The sequence below is a fragment of the Epinephelus fuscoguttatus genome, linkage group LG6, assembly GCF_011397635.1.
Source record: "Epinephelus fuscoguttatus linkage group LG6, E.fuscoguttatus.final_Chr_v1".
Classification (NCBI taxonomy): domain Eukaryota; kingdom Metazoa; phylum Chordata; class Actinopteri; order Perciformes; family Serranidae; genus Epinephelus; species Epinephelus fuscoguttatus.
Window position 1 is genome coordinate 18,123,241 of NC_064757.1, and position 27,534 is coordinate 18,150,774.

At 41.5% G+C, this 27,534-nt stretch overlaps 1 protein-coding gene across 3 annotated transcripts; it reads left to right on the forward strand.

Annotated features, from left to right (window-relative positions):
- The first annotated feature begins 447 nt into the window (after positions 1–447).
- cemip2 (cell migration inducing hyaluronidase 2) lies at positions 448–27,534 on the forward strand. Of its 3 annotated transcripts, none has more exons than XM_049577941.1 (24): positions 449–677; positions 3,904–4,255; positions 4,367–4,507; positions 4,648–5,215; positions 8,443–8,612; positions 9,667–9,858; positions 11,151–11,320; positions 12,657–12,869; positions 13,825–14,030; positions 16,149–16,218; positions 16,854–16,982; positions 17,807–17,895; positions 19,337–19,468; positions 19,654–19,689; positions 20,006–20,161; positions 21,873–22,050; positions 23,647–23,862; positions 24,174–24,385; positions 24,739–24,921; positions 25,163–25,382; positions 25,454–25,555; positions 25,655–25,800; positions 25,978–26,084; positions 26,175–27,534. In XM_049577941.1, the coding sequence occupies exons 2-24, from the start codon at positions 3,922–3,924 to the stop codon at positions 26,372–26,374; spliced, it is 4,170 nt and encodes a 1,389-aa protein (XP_049433898.1). In that variant the 5' UTR covers positions 449–677; positions 3,904–3,921; the 3' UTR covers positions 26,375–27,534. The 3 variants fall into 3 exon arrangements, with proteins under 3 accessions (XP_049433900.1, XP_049433898.1, XP_049433899.1); XM_049577942.1 differs by having other exon boundaries at positions 462–569; XM_049577943.1 differs by lacking the exon at positions 26,175–27,534 and having other exon boundaries at positions 448–677; positions 25,978–26,089.

Sequence of the window (27,534 nt, forward strand, 5' to 3'; positions counted from 1 at the left end):
ATTAACATAAAATAAAATAAAATAAAATAAAATAAAATAAAAATATTTTACTAAAACTGCTATGGAGAGTGCTTTAAAGCAGTAACTAATCCCTCGTGACAGGAGATACAATTTAAGTAAAATATAGCTGAACAGGTTGTTAAATGAATGATGCATTATTAAGAAAATCCAAATAATATAATGTAATTTGTATTTCATACAATGGTGTTTGGTCAAAATATTCTTCTTCTGAACTACTACTATTATTATTATTATTATTAATAGATAGATAGATAAATAAATAAATAAATAAATAATAATAATAATAATAATAAATAAATAATACATAATTTAACCTTTTCATGTGCTCTCTAGTCTCTACACAGTAAATGTCCTGTGAATCTGAGGTCGTGCCTGGTTGTCCGACAGAACTGGAACGCAGCACTACTTCCTCTCCCCGAAGCCGCGCCTGCTTTCCTCTCGGTGGGACAGTGGGCTGACCGACGGACGGACGACAGCCCATCAGCAAAAAAAACACCATGTGAAGAAAAACTATATAAAAAGGGACACGGAAAACAAAACTGCAAAGGGTGAGAAGCAATTCATTCGTCTCGCCAGCACCAGGTCCGCGTTTTTTTAAAGGCTCGGCAGAGAGCGAATGGACAGAGCGGGAGAGGAGCAGGATAGTCTCACCAACGGTAACGAGCTCACCGTCCGTCCGACCGTTTACATTGTGTCTGTGTGTGTCTGTCAGTGTGTGGGGGTGGTGGAGGACTCACCGGGTCAAACTTTGGAGCCGAGGCTTGTTTTTCTTTGTGAGAGACTTCTCTTTGTTGTTACTAAGAGAGTATAATGTGACAAATATGAGTCATTTTTGTGTGTCCGAGCTAACGTTTAAAAGTTGTAAGTAGTGGGTTGCTAACGTTACGTGTCCCAGTGTTAAACTACCTTAGCGTAACCTAACCTGTCAAAGACTGTTAAACCACTGTAATGAAAACTGTTGTATTATTTCTGTTTCAACCCTACGTTACTCCGAAACTTTTGCCATATGTTGTAGTTTAGGTTCCTCTTTTGTGGCGACATGTCATTAATAGACTACCCAGCGCCTGCAGCCCTTTAAAAATACAGTATCATAAGGTTAGTGTCTTTTCTTTGAAGACAGGTGATGTATGGAGGGAGTCACTCCGGCCAAAACAAGCCCATAAATCAACACAAGTAGTAAAATCCTCTCCTTTAACACACCTTATTTAACCCTGATATCAATCAGTGCGAGCCAGTTCATCCACAGCACTTACTGTAGGAGTAGTAGTCCAGTAGTGAGAGATGTGTCAGCGCTGCTCTGGCTTACAGATTTGGGTTAATATAGGTAACACGTGGCTTAATGTTTGTTACACTGCCAATATCTATCCCCAAAGTACAGGATGACTTTACAGCTGAGGAATGTGTGATGGTCTGTCCCGCTTCAGCTCCAGTGTTTCCCCCCACATCTGTTTGATATTCAGTAGCTCTCAAATCAGGAAAATATGAGAGCGAGGGAGGCAATGAGTGAGTTCCTGGTTATTAAGGACATCCATGAGGATCATGAGAAGCAGGGCAGCCTTGTGATGAGTGTCTGTTCTGCAAGTTGAACAGCCCCAAGGTGGGTAAGTACACAACTCTATCTGCTTTGACAGGTCAGTTAGTGGCAGGGGAGCAGGAGCAGCCGGGCCCTTTTTATGGTCAGGAATGTGAATAAAAACATAGCCTGAGATAGGGTTATAAAGACTGATGCCTGGGGGATCTTCCCATCACAGGGCTCCCACTGAGTCCGTCTGATGCAGGGCACTGACCGTGAGAACATGAACAGTGTAATCGGCATGCCTTTCTTGATGACATTCCAGTTTAGATAGAGAATTATCAATGTAAGTCCTGTGAGGAATGAGGCAGACACTGTAATGGGATGATTCAGGTTGAAGTGGGTGAAACAGCTGCTGATGGGCCTAGCTTATATCGTGGTGGCCTACGTAACTGACTGAGCCCTTGTTAAGCAGCCCTTGATTGTACATTGCTTTGTTTATGAGTTGAAGAGGTTTGTTGTGCTCTGGGCTAAAATGATGACTAATTGGCTTGGCAAGACAATGGACGGTTGTGTGTGTGTGGGTTGGCACGGGAGTGTGTGTGTGATGCGCGGATACACACTGGGAGGATTTCAAGCTTGACAGTCATCACTTTCAGGGTGTCTTTGGTTTAAAGGAGAGTGTTTTGGGAAGTTGTTGCGGTTTTGCCCTTTTAACAACCACTTAAAAAGACTGGGTCGTTCATCAAGCCATGTGGCCAGAATCTGACATATGAGAGCTCGAACTAGCTGACTTTTGTGTTTAAAGATCTATAGTAGCAGGCTGTAATGTCATTACAGTGCTACAGGGTGTTTGTGTTAAAGAAAAATGCTATTGAAGCCCTTTTTTCTGCAGTGTCATTTCCTTTACCCCTGGATGTTTGTGTGTGCAGGTGTGTCCGTATGACCTTTCTATGTGTGTGTGTGTGTGTGTGTGTGTGTGTGTGCATGTGTCAGTGCCTTCAGATCACTTTGTACTGCCTCCTCCAGTTGCATGAAATAAAGTGAGTGCAGACTCAAGCTGGCGCACTCTGCTTCTTCCCTACTGTAATTGGTGCCATCTGTTTTGGCTGTGTTAACATAGTCTGAGGAATGTTGCGATCCATTATTCACAACCTCCTTCATTGCTGTGGACAAGAGCAGCCAATGTCACTCTGTCTGAGCCAAATCAGCCAAAGGATACGATGACTGTTTTTGAGTAGGCTAATAGATTAATGGTGTTTTTAAGACCCACACCCAGGTTCTTTACCTGGAGGTCTGTGAATGAGATGCTCTAAGGGTTATTGCCCGTGTCCCAAGAATCAGCCCTTGTTCTGTCTTCACCTCCTACTGTTTTTACTCTCATTTTATGTGCTCCTCTCCCTTTTTCTTGACCTCTTCTGTCTGACCTCTTCTTTTATTCACTCCTTTGTGTCTCATCCCTTAGCACTTCAAGTCAACTAACTTTTATTTATTTAGTCCAATATCACGGATCACAAATTTGTCTGGGGGCCTTTACAATCTGCACGTTATACCACACCCTCTGTCCTTTCGACCCTTGCTTCTGATAAAAATAAACTCCCCCCAAAAAAAGCCTGTAACAGGGAAAATGGAGGAAATCATGATCTTTATATTTTACTGACCTCTGTCTTATGGCAGTGCTTACCATTTTTGCTTTAAACTGTGCATTATTAAAGTAATTTTGCTGACAACAAACCAGTGACTTTAGTACGAAAAGAATCTGTTTGCTATGATCAATTTCAATCTATTTGTAGTCAGTCTTAACCAGGGAGATATATCTGGTTAAACCTATTATTAAAATTCTTATTATTTTATTAATATATATATATCTAAATTATGTGTTAATACATATTCTGATGCCTAGGCGATTGCGAGGTACCCAACGAAAATGCTGTTGAAATAATCAGGCATGTTTCCTCAAGATTGATTTTGCCTATAGAACACTGTTTTCAGTACTCGGTATTTGTTAATTTTTATTCAGTGAGTTGTTTTGTAGGATAGTATGCACTGTTCATAATGCACAGTGCAAAGTGCCACACATTTTAGCTGCATTTAGAATACAATTTGGTCATTAAGAAATGTGATTAACAATTTGAAATGGCCCTTGTAGTATACACAATATTTTTTTGGACAATATTTAACCTTAAAGTTTAAAATTTTGCTTAATTTTTACTGTTTTTTGAGTGTTGCCTGGCTTTTAGCGTAGTCGACTAGACTAAGTTTAATCTTCTGTTCGTACGTTGGGGAAGTTAGTTGTTAGAAACATCCCTAGTCTTGACCGAGTGCCCCAACATTCTCAGTGAATCCACATTCTCATTTTCTCCTCTCAGGCAGCAGACACGTATACCATGCCGACGAGTGATGGCCCCAGCCGCTTCCCGGTCTTTGTGGCTCCGCCCCACGGCAACCACCAGCGGTCTCCAGGTTATGTCCCCGGGCGGGTGGCTCCAGTCCGCTCGCCACCACCTGCCAAAGCCCCACCGCCTCCACCGATAAAACCTCACGGCCCCCCGCCAGAGCGGCGAGCCACTTTCAACCTTTCAGAGGAGAACCAGCGGAGAGAGCGTGCTCAGAGCCTCCAGCAAAGAAAGAACACATTTATCTGTTTTGGAGTGTCAATTGGGGCTTTCTTCGTCACCCTTATCCTCGTCCTTAGTCTCACAAGTGGAGATGTGTTAGATGGTCAGTATGACAACAAACTGATTCAGATGTTTATGTTTTTTAAAGACGTATCTCTTTATTTACCCAGTGGCTTCTTCACTGTAATTTGTAACTGATGGGTTATGTTTGCAGAGAACTGTCCAGACCACGACCTATCCCTTAGTAGCTGGAACCCAGGTCACCAACCAGAGAAGGCTGTGATTGTCAGGAGAGGACATTTGTTGAGATTAGAATCTTCTGCTACCTTCCAAACACTAACCATCCAGTCAGGAGGTGAGTGCATCAAGGTGCATGATTTGCTAAGTCGCATTTTGAGATGTAACACTGATGGATTTGCATTTATTAAATAAAAAGGATGCGTGGATGTAACATACACCACAGACTAACTTGTGTTTTTCACTGCCTCTTCGCAGGTCGAGTAGTTTTTGCAGACAACTCTGATGGCTCCAAAAACATAACCTTGAGAACACATCACATCCTTATAGAAGATGGTGGAGCCCTTCACATCGGTGCTCCCAAATGTCGCTACCGTTCTCATGCCACCATTGCCCTTGTGGGGCGCTCTGATGACAAGACAGTCCCTGAAGTGCCTGGCATAGGCCGCAAGTTCATAGCTGTCAATAGTGGTGGGACTCTGGAGCTACACGGCACTGAGAGAGTTTCCTGGTCTCTGCTGACCCGAAGTGTCCCGGCCTCCGGTCTGGCCACAGGGGGTTATGCCTTCCAGCGTAACTTCAGCAGAGGCATCAACTTGCGCGTGGTGGACCAGGACACAGCTGCTGTGCTATTCTCTGAACGCTACGATACACATGAATCACGTAATGACAGTCGGCGGCTCACTCAGCTGCTGCGGAACCTGCCGGTGGGCCGCATTGTCACGCTGGCTGTGGGAGACTCAGCTGTCAAAAGTCTTTTGGATGAAACTAAGAAGGCCATTGAAGAGAAACTCGGCAGCAGCTTTGTCTATGATCTCAAATACAGGTAAATAGTACCAATGTATGAATATGTGAAATGTTGCACAAACTTATAAATGATATATTTTTCATATCAAATAATGAAAAGATACACATGGATTGTTTACGTTGCCCTGGCGAGTGTGTCTGTTGTCGAACTGTATAAAAATATGCGTGAGTGGGTTTGTGTCCCAGCTGTGCTGCAGTCAGAATGTGCCAACTCTTGGAGAGTTTGTGTTGGTTTCTCCATGGTTTGTTGTCTATGCAAGTCCTTGGGAGTGTTTTGTTTATTCTTGGTCTCCTGAGGCCGATAAAGACGGCTAATGTGCTTTTGATCGAGCCTTGAAGCAAGACCCCTCACTTACTTGGACTGACGATACCAGCACTTTGTTCCATGTCCATTCTCACTGGAAAATTTCCTCTTTTATGTACCTTTCTTTTCATTTGAGATGTTCCCCTGAATTGTTCCTAGTTATTCCTTTTCAGTTTCCCCTGAATTTCCGCTTTATCATGCCCTGCCAGAAAAGGAAGCATGTACAGGATAATGGGTCAGAGAGTTTCCAGGATTTGTGCAAAAAGTGTTGATTCAGGAGATTTTAATGCCAGTTACAAAAGGACAGATACTGGAGGTTTGAATGTCATCCTGTCCACGTGGGCTCATGCTTTCTTTAAGGCCATAAAGTGAGAGAATTGGATTTTATCTTAACATGACATTAGATCTTCTGTTACCGCCACTCAAACACATGTATGCACATGCAAGCTTCTTTCAACAGAAAGTCTAAGTGCAGCATTTCACTCTGAGTTATTTGTAGCTCAGCCTGGTTTGGTCCTTGGTTGACTGAAAAGCCAAGTGCTACGCCAGATTCTCCAGTGTCACATTTCGCCTATGGGGGTGGTTGCCAAGTCTTCAAACAAATCCCCTTAAAATCCACAGCACAGTGGTTTAAATGGATCAGATGATGGAGCCCTGCGAATGTTCAGAGGTGTTTCTGTGTGTGTGTGTGTGTGTGTGTGTGTGTGTGTGTACCAATAAGTTAACGGTGTGCACTAACACTTCTAATCCTGTCACCATTTATTGGAGTGCGGATTTTTAAATCTTAGCTTTCTGTGGATTTGCTTGTGGTAGGAGGAAACACATAGCACACATTTATGAGACAGCGTGCAGTTTAATGTCTCGTTAAAGTCACATAATGTTTGGCTGAGCGATTTTAGGCTGAAAGAGTTGGGTGGCAGAGGTGTATGACCTATAGGAATTAGTGTAATGATGAAGTGTAGATCAGTTTATGACCTGTTATGGTGTGTTGGAGACAAACGGCAGGGCAAGTAGCTGGAACATACTTTGGAACAATTTGGTGAGTTTTTTTTCTCAGTTTTGTGTTATTTTGCGACAGTGCTGTAACACCACGCATACAGGGGTGCCCAAGGGCATGTTTCATGGACCTCTTTAACCCCTTGCAATGTCCAACTTACAAACACAGACTGGCACATTACCCAAATACCTTTTGAATTTATATAGGTTGATCTCAGGGGCGTCAACCATTCTTCCTTCCACACGTACATGCATGCTTTGGCTCCTGCCTCGTGCCTATTGACCCCTCTGTCTTTAATCTTTGCCTCTCAGGAGAGCACTTAAACACACGCTCACGCTGATCTGTAGTGAATTTACCTCTTGCCTCTACGCATTTGCTATTTCCCGTCAAACAATGAGGTTGTTAAAACGCTGATGAACATCAAACCAAGGATGTGGCGAAAGGAAACAACCACTCTCTCTGAACACAGAAAGCCACACACTGGGGCTGTAATGACAGAACGGAGTGGATCCCCAGATGGATCCTGTTTGTGTATCAGTGGGGTGTGCAGTGACATAACACAGGGGCTCCTTCATCTCCAAGAAGATGTGTTTATGTTGTGATTGTGCCAGTAGGAGCAATTATTATGAACAGAGACAGATATTAACACAGGGGCAAGGTGAATTTTGGATTGTTTATTGTATGTGGAACGGGCCAAGCAGCGCCTCAGTGGAAATGAGACTTGTGCTCAGATTACTTTCCTCTTGTCTATCATAATGTACAACTGCCTACTCAGATATGATTACATAGACTACTGAATGGTTGACTGATACGAGAAGGTCATATTAGTCAGGACGGTGTACTGATAAGGTGTTAAAATGTCATGCCATAGTTTAGGATAATGGTTTTAAAATATTATTATGTCCATGAATATTAAGGAGGCATTAAGATTGTTTGGACTCATGATTTATCTAATGCTGGACAATAAAAAAGCAAGAGGTCATTCTTAAAAAGCTGAGGACATGACATATGAGACATCCAAGGCTGCAGCTCTCAGCACACTGTCTGGCTTTAGGTCATACGCCCACAAAAGCACGCCCAATCCCTTTCGCCATCCACACCCTCAAGCTCCTCATCTCAAATGATTTCAGTCTCTCCATCTTATTTAATCAATGTAATCCCATTTAAAAATAATTTTCTCGACATTCCTGCTCTATAAGACAGTGTGCAATGGAGTGAGAAGGGAGGATTAGGGGCTAAAGTAAAAAGTTGGATTTGAATGCAGTTTGCGACATGACAGGTACGCCCAATATTCCTCTGAGTCATATAAACACCCTTCCTGATATCCCCTGTCCTCATTTTAATAATGCCCTGACCGCTCTGATTTCCTTCCTTTAGTTTTCTGCCTCTCATTGTCTTTTTATTATTACTGACATTCACTCTAATATTCAGACGCCTCCTCCTATATCCTGCTTCAGGCTCATTGCTGACATTTACTCTGCCTTCAGGGCATTAAACTACCTTCTAGTTTAATCTCTTTTGCAGTAAGTGTCCCAGTGTCTGTTACTTATTGTCTGTTTCAGTGAAAGAGTTTTGTCAGTGTGATCAACACATCCTCATCCTGACGCCTCACACGCTCGCACACACACTGAGACAAAGAGAAAGTTTATTATGCAGTCCAGGTCACACCCTTTATCTGAGTAACTGTTGCATCTGTAAGACATTACATCAAAATTCTGGTGCTGCCTCGGGCTTCTGCAGCTACCATCACCTCTCAGTGGCCTAACATGGTGGTTAGTGTTGTCTGTCACAAATAATGGACCGAGTTATTTTCTTCTTGATAGCATTTTTGTTGTTCTTTGATACAGATGTGTGAAACTAGTCTATGTACTTGAATGTCTGGAAATAATTCCCTCTCCTCTCTGTCTCTCTCCCACTTTTCTCCTCATCCCTCTGATCCCTCCAGACAGGCGTGGGCTTTGGTCTCGGTTGTAGGTGGTGGTAACGCGTCATGCTCAGAGGACGTTAGGGAACATGAAAACCACGACACAGGAGGCAGAGCTCTTGCAAGACGAAACTTCACCACTGTGGATGGAGTGGGCTTCTCAGTCACCGCCTACAGCGAGTGGAAGAATGGTGAGAAACGGCTTACAATGTATCACTTTCAAAACCAGTGTGAACGTCGATGATTCAGCGGTGACGGCAATTAGAACTTAGAAAGTGATTGGCTATTTAATCTTAGTTCGTGCCTTCTGTCATTTTGTGTAGGTCATCTGAGTTTGATGCCATGTGTCTGTAGTTTCAAGCCCCAGTAGCAAGCTGTTCAGGTGAAATGGACAGGCTTCTCTAGCCTTGAGGTGGTGAAGGGTTTGGAGGAAGGTGACAGGCTCAGGAATGAGGTTTACCACATGCCAACTGCCTTACAGATCAATCACCTGAACATGAAAGACATTCTTGTGCCTGAGTGTGTGACAGTGGTTTTGTGACTATGCCGTTATGACAAATACTAGGTCTAAAGGCAGTTGTAAATGTGTACGCATTTTGTGTGTGTTTGGTTTGGGTGAGGCATCAGCACACCGGCTGTCTTTATTTATTGTGGCCGTGCGTGCCCACACCTTGTAAAATACGTTTTGACAGTGAATCAATTTTACTGTGGAACATAAAGTGTACAATGATTTTTCCCCGGGTTATCTAACAGCTTTTTGCATAATTGTTTAGGTGGATATTATCCGCAAGGAGACAATATTAATAGCAGCTGTACACAGACATTTAATTTCTTGGCTTCACAATATCTCAGTGGTTATTACGCTATTTAGAAATCAGGATCTAAATTGCTATTCAGTGTAAATATATTACTTCACTATGCAGTACTGTAGAAAAACACACAAATTGCTATTTATTTAGTATAATTTGTTTTCTGTTATCCTCATGTTTTTCTTCCCCATTTTATGGATTTTATGGGTATGAAGAACAGATGGACTAATCTGAGTGTCATATTAATTTGCTATAGTTATTATGGAAATTTAAGTCCATATAAGGAGATTTGTTTTTGCTCTCACTCTAAGAGAGCTTTTGTAAGATCCTTTATGCCTGAACATAATAAATATGAATATGAATTTTGTTCTATAGTATTTTAGTTTTTTGTACTTCGTGTTTCTGTTAAATGAAATGCTCTATCGTCCCCCCCCAGGCTTCCCCATCTCAGGCTTCCAGGTGGATGCCGTGGACCAGGTAGTGCTGAACCTGCAGGATGAGGTGCAGCAGACCTGGCAACCCGGAGATCAGATTGTAGTCGCCAGCACAGACTACTCCATGCACCAGGCTGAAGAGTTTACCTTGTTGCCCTGCTCTCACTGCAGCAGCAGGCAGGTCAGGATACAAGGTGAGAAAGGCCAGTGGTGTGTGTGTGCGCGCGCGTGTGTGTGCGTGCGCGCATTGAGAGAATAGATCTGGTTGCCCTGGCTGCAAACTAAAAAACTGGCTTTGTCTGTGTCAGTGTTTGTCTCCTGAGGGCCCATTCCTTTCATGTGTGTTGTAGTCTGACTTCAGTTTTACTCAGCAGGTGTCGTGTTGAGCTTTACAGTTCCTGTAAAATGTGTTGAAGGAGCGAAAGAAGAAGGAAGGAACAGATAGGGGAAGTACAGTGCAGTCATATTTAATATCAGAAAGACTCCTAGGCATGGATGTAAAAGATCTTACACTTTTCATTATAGTCAATAAATTTAATTGGCAGATGTGCTGCTAATCATGAGGTCCAGAGAGATCTAATTTCCTGTCCAGCTGTTACGGTGATGTAAGGTTATTGGAGGAGGCTGAAAAGAGATTGCCAGCTTATATTTTCATAGTAACCTTGTCTTATAATGATCGCAATAATTGTGTGGATTCAGATATATTGCCTCTGCTCCACATCCTTCTACCTTTTTCTGCTCCTCTAATTTTGTTCCCTCACAATCTCTTAGTTACTTCTTGTCCATCTCTCTCACAGACATGTTTCCTAATCTCAGTCCACTGTTACCAACAAATGGCAACTCCCTTCCTGAAGAGAGGGGTGTGTAAGTGTGTGTGTGCACCTAGTTTCTGTGTTGCTGCCATGAGGAAGGGCTGAGCAGCTGGAGGACTGCTGTGCATTATCGTTGGCAGCTGCACCCTGTGGGCACGGGTCCTTTCTGTATCGTTGAAGAGCTGATCATTTTTTTGTTTCATATGTATTTGATTACATTTGCTTTACATGTCTATAACTTTGGTTGGTTGATTTTGGGGCGTGGGTACTTGTTTGTGTGTTTGAGTGTGTGCTGCTAGGCATACTTCCTGTGGTTAGCAGTAAGAAGCCCACCATTGCCAGAAATAAAATACCTGAGTTAAGTTTAAATGCCACTTCCTATTTGTTTCAACATTTTATATTTAGCCTAACGTTTCACTTCGAGTATGTCTTGTGCCACCTGAGAAATGTTCCACAAGAATTTGAAGCCAAATAGGGTTATGTTATTTAGCAAAATCAAGTGACATTCCTCCAGTGTTCCTCACTGCTTTCTTTATATGAGATGGATTGACAGTCAAATGAAGCAATGACCTGCACCTTTTATAGGTTTTGTCCAATTGTACACCAGATGTTTCCTTAAAATGGTCAACTTGTTGCAGTGTATGACCAAGAATCTCCCTGTCTGTCCTACCCAGGGAAACCTCAGTACAACCATGTTGGCGAGATCATAGATGGGGTGGACATGCGTGCTGAAGTGGCTCTGCTCTCCAGAAACATTCTCATCTACGGAGAAATGGAAAACTCATGCTACGGGGACAATCTGTGCCAGTTCTACAGCCACGACACCTATGGAGGCCACATCAAGGTATGTCTTGTATAAGTGTTAGTTTACAGCACAGGCTCTACATGTTAAGCTTTTTTATTTTCATGTAAAAGATACGCATTGTATAAATCCAACAAAAACACTGAAGACATAAGACAGCTTAGGGTCAAACATGGCCATAACTAAAGCTTTATATCCTCCCTGAGTGACTGGTCTCTACATAGGCAATGAGTTCACTGTAACGATGGTCCAATTTTATGCACTTTGGTGGCTAATACACAACAACATTCCTTAAGCTCTATGTAAGTGACCCCCCTTGTGCTAAACAAAATAAACACTCCTTCTTTTTTCTTTCCACCATTTTTTTTTGCTACATTTACTGTCTCCAACAAAAACATTCCCTTATACTGTATTACACAATCTGCCTCTAAAATGATTGACCTCGCCACCCCCAAACTAGCAAACCTCAACAACAGAGCCATCACACACACAGCACTCACCACTGCATATTTTCTCAAACCATTTTTCATGAAACTGCCATCTGGACATAGTGTGAATATGTATGTATATACTGTATGCATGCAAGGACCCATGCGTGTCTTTGTATGGATATTTATACGTTAAGTATTTATGTCTTGAGGCATCATGTGCAGTGTGTATACTGTAAAAAAAGATTAATTCGTTATCTAAGCCTGTGTGTGTGTGTGTGTGTGTGTGTGTGTGTGTGTGTGTGTCATTCAGAAAGGGAGAGAGAAGAGAGACGGAGCTAGAAAGTATGTTGTGTGTGTGTGTGTGTGTGTGTGTTAGTGTGTGTGTGTGTGTGTGTGTGTGTGTGCGAGTTACAGTTAGCTGGAAGGATTGGCCAATACCTCCTTAACTGGAACCAGACTGTGTGGATTATGCCATACCCACAAAAAGACCTCCTAGAGAGTATTGTACAGCACATTTGGATTATTTATTGATTCATGTTTAACTGTATTTGCTGCCCAGTCCGTTTGTGTTTTGCATTTATGCATCCCTTTGTGTGTTACACTTTTAATTTGTGCTTCTATAACTTCCATCTCCTATTCATCAAGAGGAATATCCGTGGTTTTAGTACAGTTTGACTCACTGGAGCATGGTGCCAACAGAGCTATGGTTCATATCCCAGTGGGATCATAGACAAACACAGAGAATGGTACTGTAGAGTTAAACCTTTAATTGGACCGGAGTGGGTAGACGGTTAGCCTACTTTTGTGGCATAATATGAACCTTCTGTTACCCTCTACAAGGCTGGTGTAATTTACTTTAGCTGTGTATAATAGTTGATTGTTCTTGCTTGATCGATTTTAAAATCACCCCTTCTTTTTTTGTTGTTTTCTTTCTCCCACACCGACAGATCTTCGGTAACTTCTCATCAGTGCATCTGTCCCATGTGGAGCTAAAAAACATGGGCCAGCAGGCCCAGCATAGCCGTTACCCCCTCCACTTCCACATGTGTGGGGATGTGGACCAGAGGGGAGGCTACTGGGAGCCCACCTATGTGGATGGACTCTCCATACACCACTCCTTCTCCCGCTGTCTCACCATCCACGCGACCAACGGTTTGCTGGTTAGTGAAGTGTGTGATGAGTAGGTGTATCATGTATGTGAGAACAAAGAAAAGACAGCTGTAGACACATGAAATCATCAGTATGTTTGGAGGACGTGTAAGACAGCTCTCACTAATAAGTACCATGTGATATTTGCTGTTGAATACTCATCACTTACAGCCTCCATTGCTGGATTACTGTAATGGCTTGTTTCCTCCTCTCTTTTTCTTCCTCTCCTTGTCCTTCTTTTTCTTAATCTCTCATGAAACTCTCTTATCCCATAGTTTCCTCTGTTAGAATAATCTGTCCCTGGAAAGAGGTACAGTAGTTTACAAGTAGTCCCTGTCTTTGGATAAAACGTACATGTTTTTATATCCTTGCTGGCTAATCGAGTTCATATGACATGTCTGTCAGCTGTATGTGTGTGTTATGCTCTCTCTTGACGTCAAACGGGGGTCTGTCCTTGAGGCCATAGAATGAAAAGCTCTTCCTATCTGCATTGGGGAAATGGAACCTACAAAGTAATGGATAACATTGTTTGACTGCTGTTTTTTCCTGTTTCCCCTCTGGCACAATGACCATGTAAATATTGTCTTCTTCGACAGCTCTCTTGACACCATCATTCTTTCCATAGCTTCAGTTGGGTTAAATTAAAAAAATGGTCCTAGTAGGAAATTATTTCAGTCATTTTAAGTTTTTAAGGAGGCAGGCACATCGGTGTTGGAATGTACTGTATTTTCTTGTGGGTTGCTGATGATTCCAAGATGGACTAACTAAATGTCGTGTAGTGTTTACCAGGATTTTTTCTGCATATTTCCATTAAGTGTAAACCACCTCTTCCTTGGAAAGTGAAAGCTTGCCATAAATGGGATATAGTACTTTATTTTCCTCTCCTGTCAAGAGCTCCACTCTTAAAATCCTCATTTTGTTCTCTCTCATTTATATGAGTCTGATGGTCTTCTCTCTTTGACCCAGGTGAAGAACACCGTAGGCTATGACACCTTGGGTCACTGCTTCTTCCTTGAGGATGGGATCGAGCAGCGCAACACTTTCTTCCACAACCTTGGCCTGTTGACTCGACCCGGGACTCTGCTGCCCACTGACCGCAATGAGACCCTCTGCACCAGCATCAAGGACAAAGTCTACAAGGGCTATACTCCCTCGCCCAGCACCGAGTGCAAGTAAGATTGGAATATTAATTGGAGTGTCTCTAGTTGGAGAGTACAGCGTGAATTTCTGCACCAACCTAAAGAGGATGCACCACTGCAAATTAAGAATTTAGGATAAGGATAATACTTATACTTTCTTACTTTACAATACAATATAGTTGTATTATTAGTGTTATCAAAGTGTGGGTGTAACTATCAGTTATTTTGTCAGTTTGTACGCTGTATATACTTTCACACACCACCCATCAGACTGAATTTAGCAGTCTTGACAGTTTTTAACATCTTCCACAGACCCATAACTGCTATGAAATGGTTTAAAATGATCATCTCAAAAACATCAATACAAGGTTCCTACACAGTGTGGGAAATTATGGAATTTAATTTTGGTAATTTCCTGGTCTGGATAAGTATGGAAAAAAAAGAAAAAAGAGTATGGAAAAATATTTGTGCTTCCAGAATATTGCCCCATTCTGTTTTCTTACAAATAAAATGAAGAATTTCGAGAAAATAGAGCAAAGAGTGTGGGCTGGAGCGAGTTTGATGTCATCGAAAGCAAGGCAAGAAGTATGGCATACGACAGGATGCCCCTTCCTACGCAGAGCTGCTCCACGCTTGTGCGTCACAGCCTGCAAACAGCTCTGCCCCAAGTGCCTAATATTTGTACAAAATCCTGACATCCACAACCGAATTAGGGTTGTATGATATTATTTATTATTATTATTTATTCAATATGTCAATGGAAAATAGTACAACTATAGGTTGCATTGGTTCATTTACTTCCTCTCTGCAGTCTGCACAGAAATGTGTAACAGTGGAAGGTCATCCAACTTTATGCTAATGTGTGTGTGGACTGTGCAGCCACACTGGGTAAATGGAAGATTTCCAAGAGCTGGCTGTTTGTATGCAGATGTCAGATATGGTCTGAAAAATCTACCAAGATGTCTGGAAATTTGAGTCTTGAAAATTGTGTTTATTTAGAATTTAGAAATGGAAAATGTGTAGGAGCCCCATCAACACATTCACTTAATTTTTGGAGTTTTATCCTATTTGCATATTGATACAGGTAGTGTAGACTTTCTGAACCCTCGTCCTGTACACAAAGAGGCACATTTCCATTTTAGCACTGATGGAAAAAAACATAATTTCTTTTTTTTTTGTTTGTTTGTTAAGATATTTTTCAGGAATTTTTAAGCCTTTAATTGATAGGACAGATGAGTGTGAAGGGGGGAGAGAGCGAGAGGGAGTGACATGCAGCAAAGGGCCACAGGCTGGAGTCGAACCCGGGCCACTGCGGCAACAGCCTTGTACATTGGGCGTCTGCTCTATCACTAAGCCACCGACGCCCCAGACATAATTTCTTAGTATCCTGATATAAAATGCCAGAACCATCCACGAGCAACAGCTGCAATTCAGAGACCCTGGGGTCTTGTTGAGCATAAAACTGAGGATAATTGTAATAACAGATAATCGTAGGGACACTGCAAAAAGCACTTGCCAAGCCCTGAGATCTGTGAATAAACCAACAGCTTGATTGTAAAGCAGCTTGATATTCAGGGAGGGAAATATAGTAGACACTGAGCGACGTCCTTATCTTTGAAAGTACTGAAGAGCAGGGCCAATTCAACTCGAATGACTTTTTAATCTCCCACACTGACATAAACGTTTTTGACTCTCAGTCAAATGTCTGTGTGGGGTAACAGGGTGATAGTGCAGAGACTCTGAGAGAAGACAGAAGGTCCAAGTCCATGTGAAAAAGGTATTGTAGTAAGTAAAAGTGTGTGCAAGAGATATCAGCAGGGGGGTTTTATCCATGCAATAACAACCTCTACTCTCCACTGGATGTTTTTCTGTTGTAGCAAGAACAAGAAAAGTGCCTCTGTGAGAGTAGCAACAAGGCCTGTTTCCAGTAGTTGCAGTGTGTGTGTTGGCAGAGCTGTTCTTGTCCAGGGTTTATGTTGGAGAGGTGGATTATTGAGGGTATTTTGAAAGATCACAGGATTCTTTGATCTCTGTCTTCTGCTTATTAGTCATAGTCTCTGTAATGCCAAGGTACTCCCTTTTTAAATGTGTTTTTCTGCATGTTCTGTCTTTGTCTCTGTGTGTGTGTTTGCATGGTGGGATGTTTTCCAGGGCTGTTTCAACTTTCTGGATCGCCAATCCCAACAACAATCTCATCAGCAATGCAGCTGCTGGTTCTCAGGTAATAACATCAGAGTTATGTAAGAAAACAACTTCCACAAGTGATTAATAAAAAAAATTGAATGACTAACTAGAAGAACATCTGATTGATATGAGTTTAAGCTGCACTGGCTTTGGTGTTCCTGAACTTTACACAATAAAAACGGAAGATTTTCAAGCTCATAACAAATTGATCCATCAATAAAATAGGATTTAACAGGCTTTGGTGTCTGATAGAGGGGTGCAATAACAATAGTGAGACGGGAGAAATTGAAGACAAGGATCCCTCACCACGTCTCTTTTTCATTTTGGCACAAACAGCGTGGAGGTCCACTGGGGAGGGCTGTGTACTAAATATTGGTAGGGGGTATGCTCGTGATATTTAGGTTGTCCATCTATATCTGTTGAACCGTGAACTTTAATCAAGTATTGAGCTAGTATAAACTCCTCCAGCTGGTTTATGCTTTCTGTGGGGCTTGACCCACATGAAGTATGACATCCCGCCTCCAGTTCTGCATATTGGTTTTGTATGCTACTTCAGCGCTCCACCCAGGATGTTATGTGTATGAGCCCAGATAATGAAATTCCTGCTGTTGCCTGGTTGTACCATGAACCTGATTTATCATCTCATCTCTCCTCGCTTCCTTCCTGTTCCAGGATGCTGGCATATGGTTTGTGTTCCACAGCTCTTCCACCGGGGACTCTCATGGGCTGGTACCGGAGACCAAGGCAGAGCTCACTCCCCTGGGGATTTTTTACAACAACCGCGTACACTCCAACTTTAAGGTATCATCACTGTAGCTTATCTTTAAGCTTTTTTTATTATTATTATGGGTGTAGCTTCTAGTCAGGGTGTGCTTTCTCACCCATATCAAGACCAGTGTACCAGGCTGTGCTAAATCCTGTCAGTGTTGTCTCTGCCTGCCTCTGTTTTATAGAGACAAGAGAAACACAGTATTTATAAGTTGTGAAAAAAACAAAAAAAAAAACTTTGCGCATATTTTTCTGCTTATTCACCTGGGTCCTGCAAAAAAGAGACACGGACATGCACACATGCATACACACAAGTGGACTCTACAATAGTGCTCTGTTGTGTAATGACACAAGTCGGGCAGGTGAACTGTAAGTTCTTTGTTCAGCCTGTCCAGCCTCTCGTATAGAGGAAGGAGCCCAGAGGTTTAAGACTTTACCTCGCTTATACCTTGCCTAGGGCCAACACAGAGCAAAGGTTTCCATATATACACAGACACACAACGTTTTTTCCTTCATTTATTTTACAATTCATTCTCTAAACATACAAAACTAATCCATATGTGATGTAAATATACATTATGTGCTCAAACACATTATAAATTATTCACATGGATTCCGTTCACCACCTTTCTTACTTTCCACAGCACCCTGTACAGCACGGACTTTATAACTCTGTTGGCCCGGGATTTAAATTTAGTACGTTTATTATTGCCTCAGGTCCCACACTGTAAAATATACTAGTAGTCTTGTTTATGTCAGTCCAGCAGAAATAGATCTGTGACCCATCTTGGATCTCTAACTATGGTTTTAGAGAACTTATAACATCTATACTGTAATCATACTTTTCATCTTCCCAGGCAGGGTTGTTCATTGATAAAGGAGTGAAGACCACCAATGCCAGCGCAGGTGACCCCCGGGAATACCTGTGTCTGGATAACAGTGCCAGGTATTTGTGTGTGTGTGTGTGCACGCGTGTGCGTGTGCAGTAGCATTTTACATTTTGAGGAAGTATAAAATCTGTCATTTATAATATATATCTCAAGATTTTTTTTATTATTTTGTACATTTCGAGTAGTTAGTGTATGTAAATGGAGTGTGACTTAAAACTGACGAGTGCACTATGCTGCACTATATACTGTACACGTGTTTGCACAAAGTCTACAACTGTGCACTATTACAGGGTCTATAGCGGGTGATCATATGCATCACGGTGCACAGTTTCACTATGTAAATATTATGGTATTTCTGGTTTACTAATGTGTTTGTTTAATGCCACTGTCAATAAATGTTTGTGAATTAAGTTATTTATAGCCCCCCGCTGTATATCTCCTAGGATATGACCATTGACTGGGATAGATAGATGGCCTTACACTCTGTTGCTGCATTTTAGTGGAAGGTCTGTCAGGTTTGTGTTGACAGAGAAAACAAGGCTTCACAGATAGAGTTTCCACTCTCCCTACCCAAATACAGCCCTCAACTAGACGGAAAAACTCTTGCGTGTCCACCGAGACTGCTGGCCACGCTCTGTGCTTGTGTGTGAGTGTATGCATGTGTGCAGAGGTATGAGGGGGAGGATTTTAAATGTTAAAATGTGCGCTAAGTATAAATCTTTCATGAGAGAGAGTTACGAAAGAATGATTCCCTCTGATTTATGTAATCCTCTGACCTTTTCGTCTCTCGCCACATTCAGGTAAATATTTCTCCTTGACCAAACTTTTGTCTGTGACAAGGTATTTTAAAACAGTCAGATTGTCATCAAATTTGTGGCTAGTTATTGTATTTAAAATGTAAATGCTGATGTTAAAGGAGAGCTTTGATCTGAGTTAACTAACCACCATGAGGCTGAAAAAAACAGGATGAGCCCTGTCCATTTTTGAAGACTACAGACCTCCTTTTCAGTTTCTACACAAGTTATTTCTTAATCTAATGGGACAACGGCCATACACTTTCCAAGCACATTCATGCACCCAAGGGGGATAAACCCTTTTGTACTCAATAACACCATATCCTCTTCTGCAATACCACACGTAGCGTGCATCGTAGGAGGCAATGAGCGTTGACGCCTGCAGTCTCTAGAGTTCAACAGAAGGGCTTTAGACTTTTAGTATAGTTATAAATTATGTCTGCACAGATTCATATTATGATGATGTTATGATTGTAAGGACCATTACTTTCTCTGAACCCTCCAAAACTTTAATTGGTTAAATCTATCTTGTGCGTGTGTGTGTTGTCTTGTGCATCGGCCTTCATGAGGACCACATGTTGAGAAAAAGTAGGTGAAAAAATAGGTTTGACATTGTGGTAAGGGTGAAAGCTTGAGAGGTAAAGAATGTGGTCAATGTACAGTCACAAGGATAATAATAGAAATGCACATGTGTGTTTTTCAGATTCCGACCACACGAGAATGCTGACCCTAGCCGTCCACGGGTGGCGGCGGTCATTGACACTTTGATCTCCTACAAGAATAACGACTTAGGAGCGTGGATACGCGGAGGTGACATCATCATCAAGGACTCTGGGTGAGAGGACTCATACACTGTGATGTGATTAATGTGCAGCAATCAAGAGAACCGAGGTTGTCCCTGATAAAAAAAGAAAAGATGAAAAGATGATGTCATCACTTAAACCTAATCTGACTCATGGTGTTTCAGTAACAGACATTTTGTAAGACTAAAACGTACTTCCTTTATCTTTCTCCAAACAGATTCGCAGACAATGGAGTGGGATTGTCCTTTGCCAGGTGTGCACTTCTAAATCATTCTGGTCCAAGCAGTGTCATGGGTTTATTCAGCCGTATTTGCTGCTTTCCAAAAACCCTGTGTGATTAATAGATACTGAGCAAAGAACAGACAGCTTAGATTTATTGTCACAAGCATTTCTGTCCTGATTAATACAACAGCATGCTCCTTTTTCTCCTCTGATTTCATCCTTGAATAAAAAAAAGTACAAACATTTTTCCTGCACTATATTCCATTGTTAAGTCATCAAATTTTTACATATGTGTATGACATACATTTTTAATTTCTATATGCCTTTATCTCCTTCATGCTCACCAGTGATGGCAGCTACCCTAAGGATGAAGGCTCCAGCCAGGAAGTGACACAGTCTCTGTTTGTGGGTGAAAGCCGGAACAGAGGGACAAACGGAGGACAGAATAAATACTGGGGCTTAGGAGGGGCTGATGCAAAGATGAGGACACTGCCCAGAAACAGGTGAGGGGGAGCAAACAGAGGGAGGGATAAGCTGTTGAGAGGAGAAGGAAGGAAAGCTATATGTGAGGAATTGGAGGGGAATCCAAATCAAGCTGAGTTTTGTCAGGAATTGCAGGGGATGGCATTGAAGGAGTTGGCAAAGAAAAATATGCTGGGAAAAACAAACACGGAAGAGAGAGCCAGCAAGGCAATCAGGTAGTTGGACAGATGGACAGCTGCTTGGAGCAGAAGGTGGACTTGTGAAAAGAAGTTCTGTTTTGACTGACTTCCCTCAAGTGATATTTTAGGCAGTTTGGGAAAAACTGTGGTGGCAACACTTAACGTGGTTTCATAGAAAGGGATTACTCATTGTAGCATTTGATATGCTATGAGCAAGGAGAGGCTTCATGACAGCTCTTCCTGTTATATCAGTTATATGTCACTGTTTCCTTCCCTTTTTTTCTATTCTTTCTATCATTTCAAGTTTGTAATCGTCTTTGGAAGGAAATATATATCATGATATAGTGCTCTAATTGACAGGTAAACCAAAAGATGTCTGACAAGACCAAAAGTGGGTCACACTACTTGTGCCTCACTGACAATGCTTTAGATAGGACTTCCATTATGAGGACGTTTAAAGAGTCTCTCCATGCTATAATGCCATGTTGGTCTAAGTGGACAGTCCTAACAAGACCAGAGTTTTGAACTTTATATCCCTTTGGGTCTCCTTAAATTCTTTTCTGTCTTTCTCTCTCATTACACAGACTGTTATACAAGAGGAGAGCAACATAAACAAGAGACTGGCAAATAGCTGCCCTTTTTTAGTCTCAAAAAACTGGGTTTATGTCAGTTTGTGACCACTGTGTACAACTTTACAGTCAGTTTACAGGCTTTCTGACCGCACTGTGACATCTGGCTCAGTACGTTTGTCTGTCGTCATCGTGGTTAACTACAGAGCTGCTGACACTCTTCTTTTTTTCTTGCTGAGAGAAGATAGTTCCACTAATATTAAGGAAAAATCTGATCCTTTAATTAAAGTTTATAAGCTTTCATTAATAGCAATTACTTAAGATTTAGATCATTGTCTGAGGGCAAGTTAAAACTAAAAAACGGAGTGATGGGGAAAATGGTACCTTTGTCTTACCAACACGGGGTGCACATGTAATTATTATCCAAGACCATCAGCCTTATTAACTTAACCAACCCAACTTTTTCCATATGTATGTAATTATTACTAGTGTGACACTATTTGTTCTGGAAAAGATGATCATTTTCAACTATGATTCTCTTTACTGAGACTGTGTGGTCTGTTTTTCTTACATATATACATTTTTCTTTATAAAAATGTTAAAATAAAATTTACCACTGTTTTATATTGACCATAGTGTCTTTACTGCTGATGTTCACATAGTTGTCATTTTAGGGGGAACTTGTGGAATTGTAAAACTGACTCAAGGCTCATATGCCCAAGACTTATGGAGCATGTCACGTCTGAGGCAGTTGATGTCCTGCTCCCCAGTGAGCTCATGGCCTTACTGAAATGTTTTGGAGTTTTTACTAACATGTTCCTCCCCTTTTAAAGTTATGGTTTTGCCAGTCCATGACTAAAACCTCTGGTCATGTATTTGAATGATGGCCCCTTACTCTGTTTACTTCATCAGTCTCCCTTTTATTTACTGCTGTCAATTGATTTGCCTGACCACAGATTATTTCCCATTCCTCTTCACTGTAGGACATTCCCAATCCGAGGTTTCCAGATCTATGATGGTCCGGTGCGGCTTACACAGAGTACATTTCGTGGATTCATCCCCACACCAGAGCGTTATACCAGTGCAGTGGGATTCAACCTGAAGAACACCTGGCAGCTCACTCCACGAAACAACCTCTCCCAGCTCAACTTCCACTCCACTGTGAGTAAACATCTATTTTTGACATCAGAGCACACTATACAGTTACTGTTTTAATATTAGCATTGCATAAACAAATTAACGTGCAGCGCAACACTTAGACTGGGGAGTTAACATAGAGCTGTCTGTATAAAGCAATCCAACCATTCACTTACATACATTATATTTACAGTATTACAGCATATTGTGGCTCTCGATTCTGATTAATCAGTTGTGGCATCCTATGATCAGTTATCTCTGATTAGCAGATTGCTGCTCTAAATGACAGACCATTGAGTTTTTAAATCAATAACATAATTTAAATAGATATTGTATGTCTTAATTAGGACTTATTTAGCAAGTTGCTGTGTAATAAGCAAGATTATTATTGCAAAATTAACAGCTTCAGGGGGATGCTTCTCCTCTGGGTCTTACATCACCCTGTTAGAGTTCATTTTGCAATAATCACTTGCTCATTGTTCATTATCCCTTACATGTTTCAGTTGTCATCCACTTTTAATAAGGTTCTAATAGCTCATAACAGCCAATGACTAACACTACAGATGCAAGTTTCACTCCCAGCTTCTCTTGTTTGACCACATCACCTGGGGTCATGTGTCATTTTAGGCTTAATACTCCCATGTGACTCTTTTGCTCCTGTTTGCAAACATTGTATTTTGGTCAGCTCTTTTTCCATCCTGTTTTCCTTCCTCTTTATGTGTGCTGCTTACTTTGCTGTTTTTCCTGTTCTGCAGATTCACTGCTGTTAGGAATGCCTTAGTTGTTACACTGGGTCTGACTGTAGTGTTCTCCCGTTAGTTCATCACCCTTATAAAAATCCCCTCATACTGATTTGATCACAGCTCAGATCACAGTCATAGAGCTGGAAGTTATTTTATTTGAAGCATGGATGAGACAGAGGCAAGGGGAACCCCTTTCTGAGTCAGAGCTGTGGAAAAACCATTGTAAATCACTGCTGCCATCTTGTGGTGAAGTAGTGTAGTGCACTGCCTTTACTTCAGTGTGTCACTTAAAAACCCTCTCTCCTCTTAATTTCTTTGTGCATCTTTAGTTCATAAAATTGATTTTAAACTGTTATGTCAGGAGGAGTATAGCAACACAATTTCTACAGTTTCCAAGTGCTGCTCTCCAACACCCATAAAAAAACATATACTGGTAGCTGCAATCAGATTTCTTCCTGGCAAACCATCTAGAAAAGATACAGTCAAGACATGAATGAAATTACGGATGTAAGAGGGGCCTTCTAAAAAAATAAGATCTTCTGTAAAAAGCCAGATGTCAGAGAGTTAGGCCTTGTCCTCCTGCAGTGCTTCTAAAATCTTTTGTTTGTAAGGCATTTAAATAAAATACCAGGCTCATACTTCTCTGTTTTCCTTAGAGACAAAAATTATCACTATTGAATTCATAGCTACATTATGCTGATGAAAAAGAATTAGTGAGTGAATAACAGCTGCTTTGAGAGCGTGCTCCCAAAACAAACATTTGTCCGAGGTACCAGAAGTGACACTTAAAGCAAAGCAAAATACCCTAAGCTAAGACCTAGTCATCAAATATATATATGGTGGTATTCACAATGCTCTTTGCAAATAACATCCTCAGGTGGAGCTGCGATCGTTCTTTGGTCGCCCGGGGCAGTGGTTTGAAGAGAACGACCTGGACGGTGACAAAAACTCCATCTTTCATGATGTGGATGGGTCAGTAACAGGCTACACGGACACCTATGTCGGCAGAGCAGATAATTTTCTGATTCAACATCCTGGCTGTGTGAACATGTCCCAGTGGAGTGGAGTGATCTGCAGCGGCCGCTACTCTCAGGTACAACATGTCAGAGTCTTCACCTCATTTTTGTCACACTGTTCTTCTAATGTAAAATGTGCACTCTTCCTACTGGCTTAATAAGTGTATACTTCCTCCTACTCCTTTACAAACATGTAAGATTTCATATTTGTTGTCTATTGAAACTGTATTCATTGAGGTTAGTGTATAGATTATCATCCATTTCAGTTATTATTTTGTTTTGTTCATCTTTGTGTCTTTTCATTTGTTTGTTTTACGTGTCTGAAATAAATAAATATCAGTCAGTTAATAAAAAAAATAACAAACACCAAAAAACGTTTCCTCTTAAGGTGTACATCCAGACCCAGGGAGCCCCCAGCCTTAGTTTATCCATCAGCAGAGATGAATACCCCTCTGCTCCTCTGGTATTGAGAGGGATTAACAGCCAGGGGGCGCTGTCTCAGCAGTATCAGCCCATCTTGATGATGAGCAAGAGCTACACTCTGCATTGGAGCGGACCTGCACCCAGAGAGGTTGTCCTCTCTCTCATCAACTTTGACAAGTGAGTAACAAGAGTCAACTCTGTGTGTGTGTGTGTGTGTGTGTGTGTGTGTGTGTGTGTGTGTGTGTGTGTGTGTGTGTGTGTTCAAGTCGCCATGCATGCTGCAGATAATGGGATTTCTGTAATGTATTGCAGATTTTAAAGGAAAACTATATGTTTCTCTCCGAGAAAGCCATGGGATGACAACAGCATTGCTGCATTAACGTGTATTTCAGCAGTTTTTGTGTAATGTGTTCATCATCACATTTATTTCAGAGAATACGTGTGTCCAAACATTTTTTCTGTTTTTTAAACTGTCTTGGGGGAAGCCCTGTGTAATCTAACATCTCTCTCCTCCTTTTTCTCCCACTCAGAGATGACTGGGTGCTGGTGGGACTCTGTTACCCATCAGACACCACATTCCAGATCATGGCGGACATCAACGATAGGCAAAGCAACACCTTTGATGACCCCACAGACTACGGCACTTTGTCATCCCTCGCAGAGCTGGAGAAAAAACCCATGGACAGGAAGTACTTTTTTGACAAAACTGTTGGGTGAGAGCACAAAATTCAATCCTCTTAAATGCAGCATGCTGAAAAAATAGGAGTGTGTTAACCTTTGAGAGTTTGACTTGTTTTTTAATCCTCCTGACTTGCACTGACCTGTGAAGGTCAGCCGTCTGACATCAATGGCTTAGCAGTCTGACGCGTGTCTATCTTTCATCCTTTTTTATCTCTCTGAGTCTCCCCTGAATCCTGAAAGTAACTATTTAAACTCTTCTCCTGTCACACCTAGCTTGTTGTGGCTCTACCTTCGGGCACGCCATGGTCGCGATGGTCACAGCTACTGTTCGGTAAAAGGCTGCGAAAGAGTGAAAGTCATGGCCACGACGTCCTCCAAACAGACTTGTAACTGCACAGCCAAAGCTTACCCCAAATACTCAAAGAAACCTTCAGCAGCAGTGCCTATGCCGACCCTCAATACACAATCCTGCAAAGGCTGTGGTGCTAAAAAGGTATGTGTTGCCACACTTAAGATGACTTCTGTCACAAGCCACCAGTGCTGACAAATGTGTCTCTGTCTCAGCTTGTGTTTTCCAGTGAGCCATGGACGTCCTACCTCCAGACACAAGTCAAGTCTCTCAGCACAAAAGAGCAGCTGAGAGGAGATAACAGCTCCTTTATCACTGTGAGTATGCCAAACCTCAAGTACACATTACATTATCTGTGTGACTTCATCTTGTAAATCAGAGTTTATTTAATCTGTTTTTTTCCTATTACCTGCCAGGTGAATGAGGTGACTATGCCTTTCCTTAAGCCTGGGTACTTCCTGGTCTCAGTGGATGCCTGCTCTGGAAAGGTCACTAAGAAAACCACATTTGCCAAGATGGACGCCAAGATGGAACAGTACCTAAAAACTGGGATACCAAAAAGGTGAGCCAGGGAAAGTAACACTGGTTGCACCACTGAATTTGCATATCTGACATGGACATATAGTGGAATCAAAATCTGAGACAAACTTTCCTGTTTAGTATAAATATACAGCAGCCCAGTGTGGCAGGATTGTGCACATTCTTGCTTAATTTACAGATGTGTTTGTTGCCTTAACAGGTCAATAGTGCTCATGGCAACACGAGGTCAACTAGAAGGCCTGGTTGGCGTAGCACCATATCTGGTCTCCTTTGGTTTGGCCAAAGCTGCTGATCTGCACAGTAAAGGTTAGTGTCATGCTGAAAAATTTCCCCTTCTTTGTCTGTCTTTCAAAGTCTCTCTTTCTCACGCACTGTTATTACTACCTCTCAACGCAGAGAGTCTGGCGCTTTGGGGGTTCCAGGGTGGTTCTTCAGCCCCTCCGTGGGTCTCGCTACAATCCGGGCAGGGGGATGAGTTCCTGGGGCTGCAGGAGCGGTACTTGCCTCTGGGTTTGGAGGCATACGGCTGTACGCCACCCGCAGCTCAAACACGCAAAGACCTGGAGCTACTCAAAATAGCAACGGGACTCCAATGACCAATGTGAACTATACAACTTAACTACCCAGAACACTCTTGCACACAGATACACAAACACACACAACCAGCTGATGAATGTGAACTGCTGAACCTTTTAATTTATTAACAATGGCAAAGATGTTTACCGATTTCAAGTGAAGAGAAGGTATTTTATTATAAACGGGGTGAGTATTTTTGTGATAGTTGTGTATGTGTGTGCGCGTGTATGTGTAAGTATGCCTTGGGGCCGTTGAGTCAATGCACTTTCCTTTTAAAGACACAACTTGCCTTATCAGCCAAAGTGATCAAATGGAGCTTTACAATAACTCAATTGTTTATCTGGAAACAGAAAAAAACAGAGCAACCTTTAAAATCTACCTACCAGTCTATTATTTATTATGTAGTAGAAATAAAAGCGACTGAATTTGTCTGAAAACAGAACACAATGCATTAGATACACACAGGCCAGGAGGAAATTAGGAAAATAAATTGTATTGTCCCTGAAATGAGAACAGAAAATGAAACAAGATGGATTAGATAAGCTCAGGTCAAAGGGAAATGGTGAAAATAAATGCCAATGCATCTGAGAATTAAACAGCAATATTAAGCCAGAAATGAACATGTAATATAAAACAGCCAGTGGAATAGGTGTGTTAGCTGTTATGATTATTTGATGCAAAACGCCTGTATTTTTTAAACAAAGTCACAACAAGCCATAATAATATTTAAATGATTATATAGACATATGGTAGTTTGAAGCAAAATAAGTATGGCTATGTTGTAGAGCTGGGCAATATATTGATATATTAGTATCATGATATGAGACTAGATATCGTCTTAGCTTTTGAATATCGTAATATCGTAAATGGCTGCATTACAGTAAAGTGATATAATTTTCTGAACATATCCACTCTTACAGCTGTTTTATTATTTACCTTTACCCACTTAGTCATTGTATCCACAGTACTGGTAGCTATTTATCAAAAATCAATATTTTGTTGAGGTATTTGGTCTAAAATATTGTGATAATTGATTGTCTTCATATTGCCCAGCCCTACTATCTAAGCAAAATGCCATTAAATAGATAAGTTACTATATTTTAGGCCACTACTCTTTCTCCACCACTCCTCACACTCTTCTTTTAGCTTTTTAGCTGATGTCTGCAACAACTGAATCTTT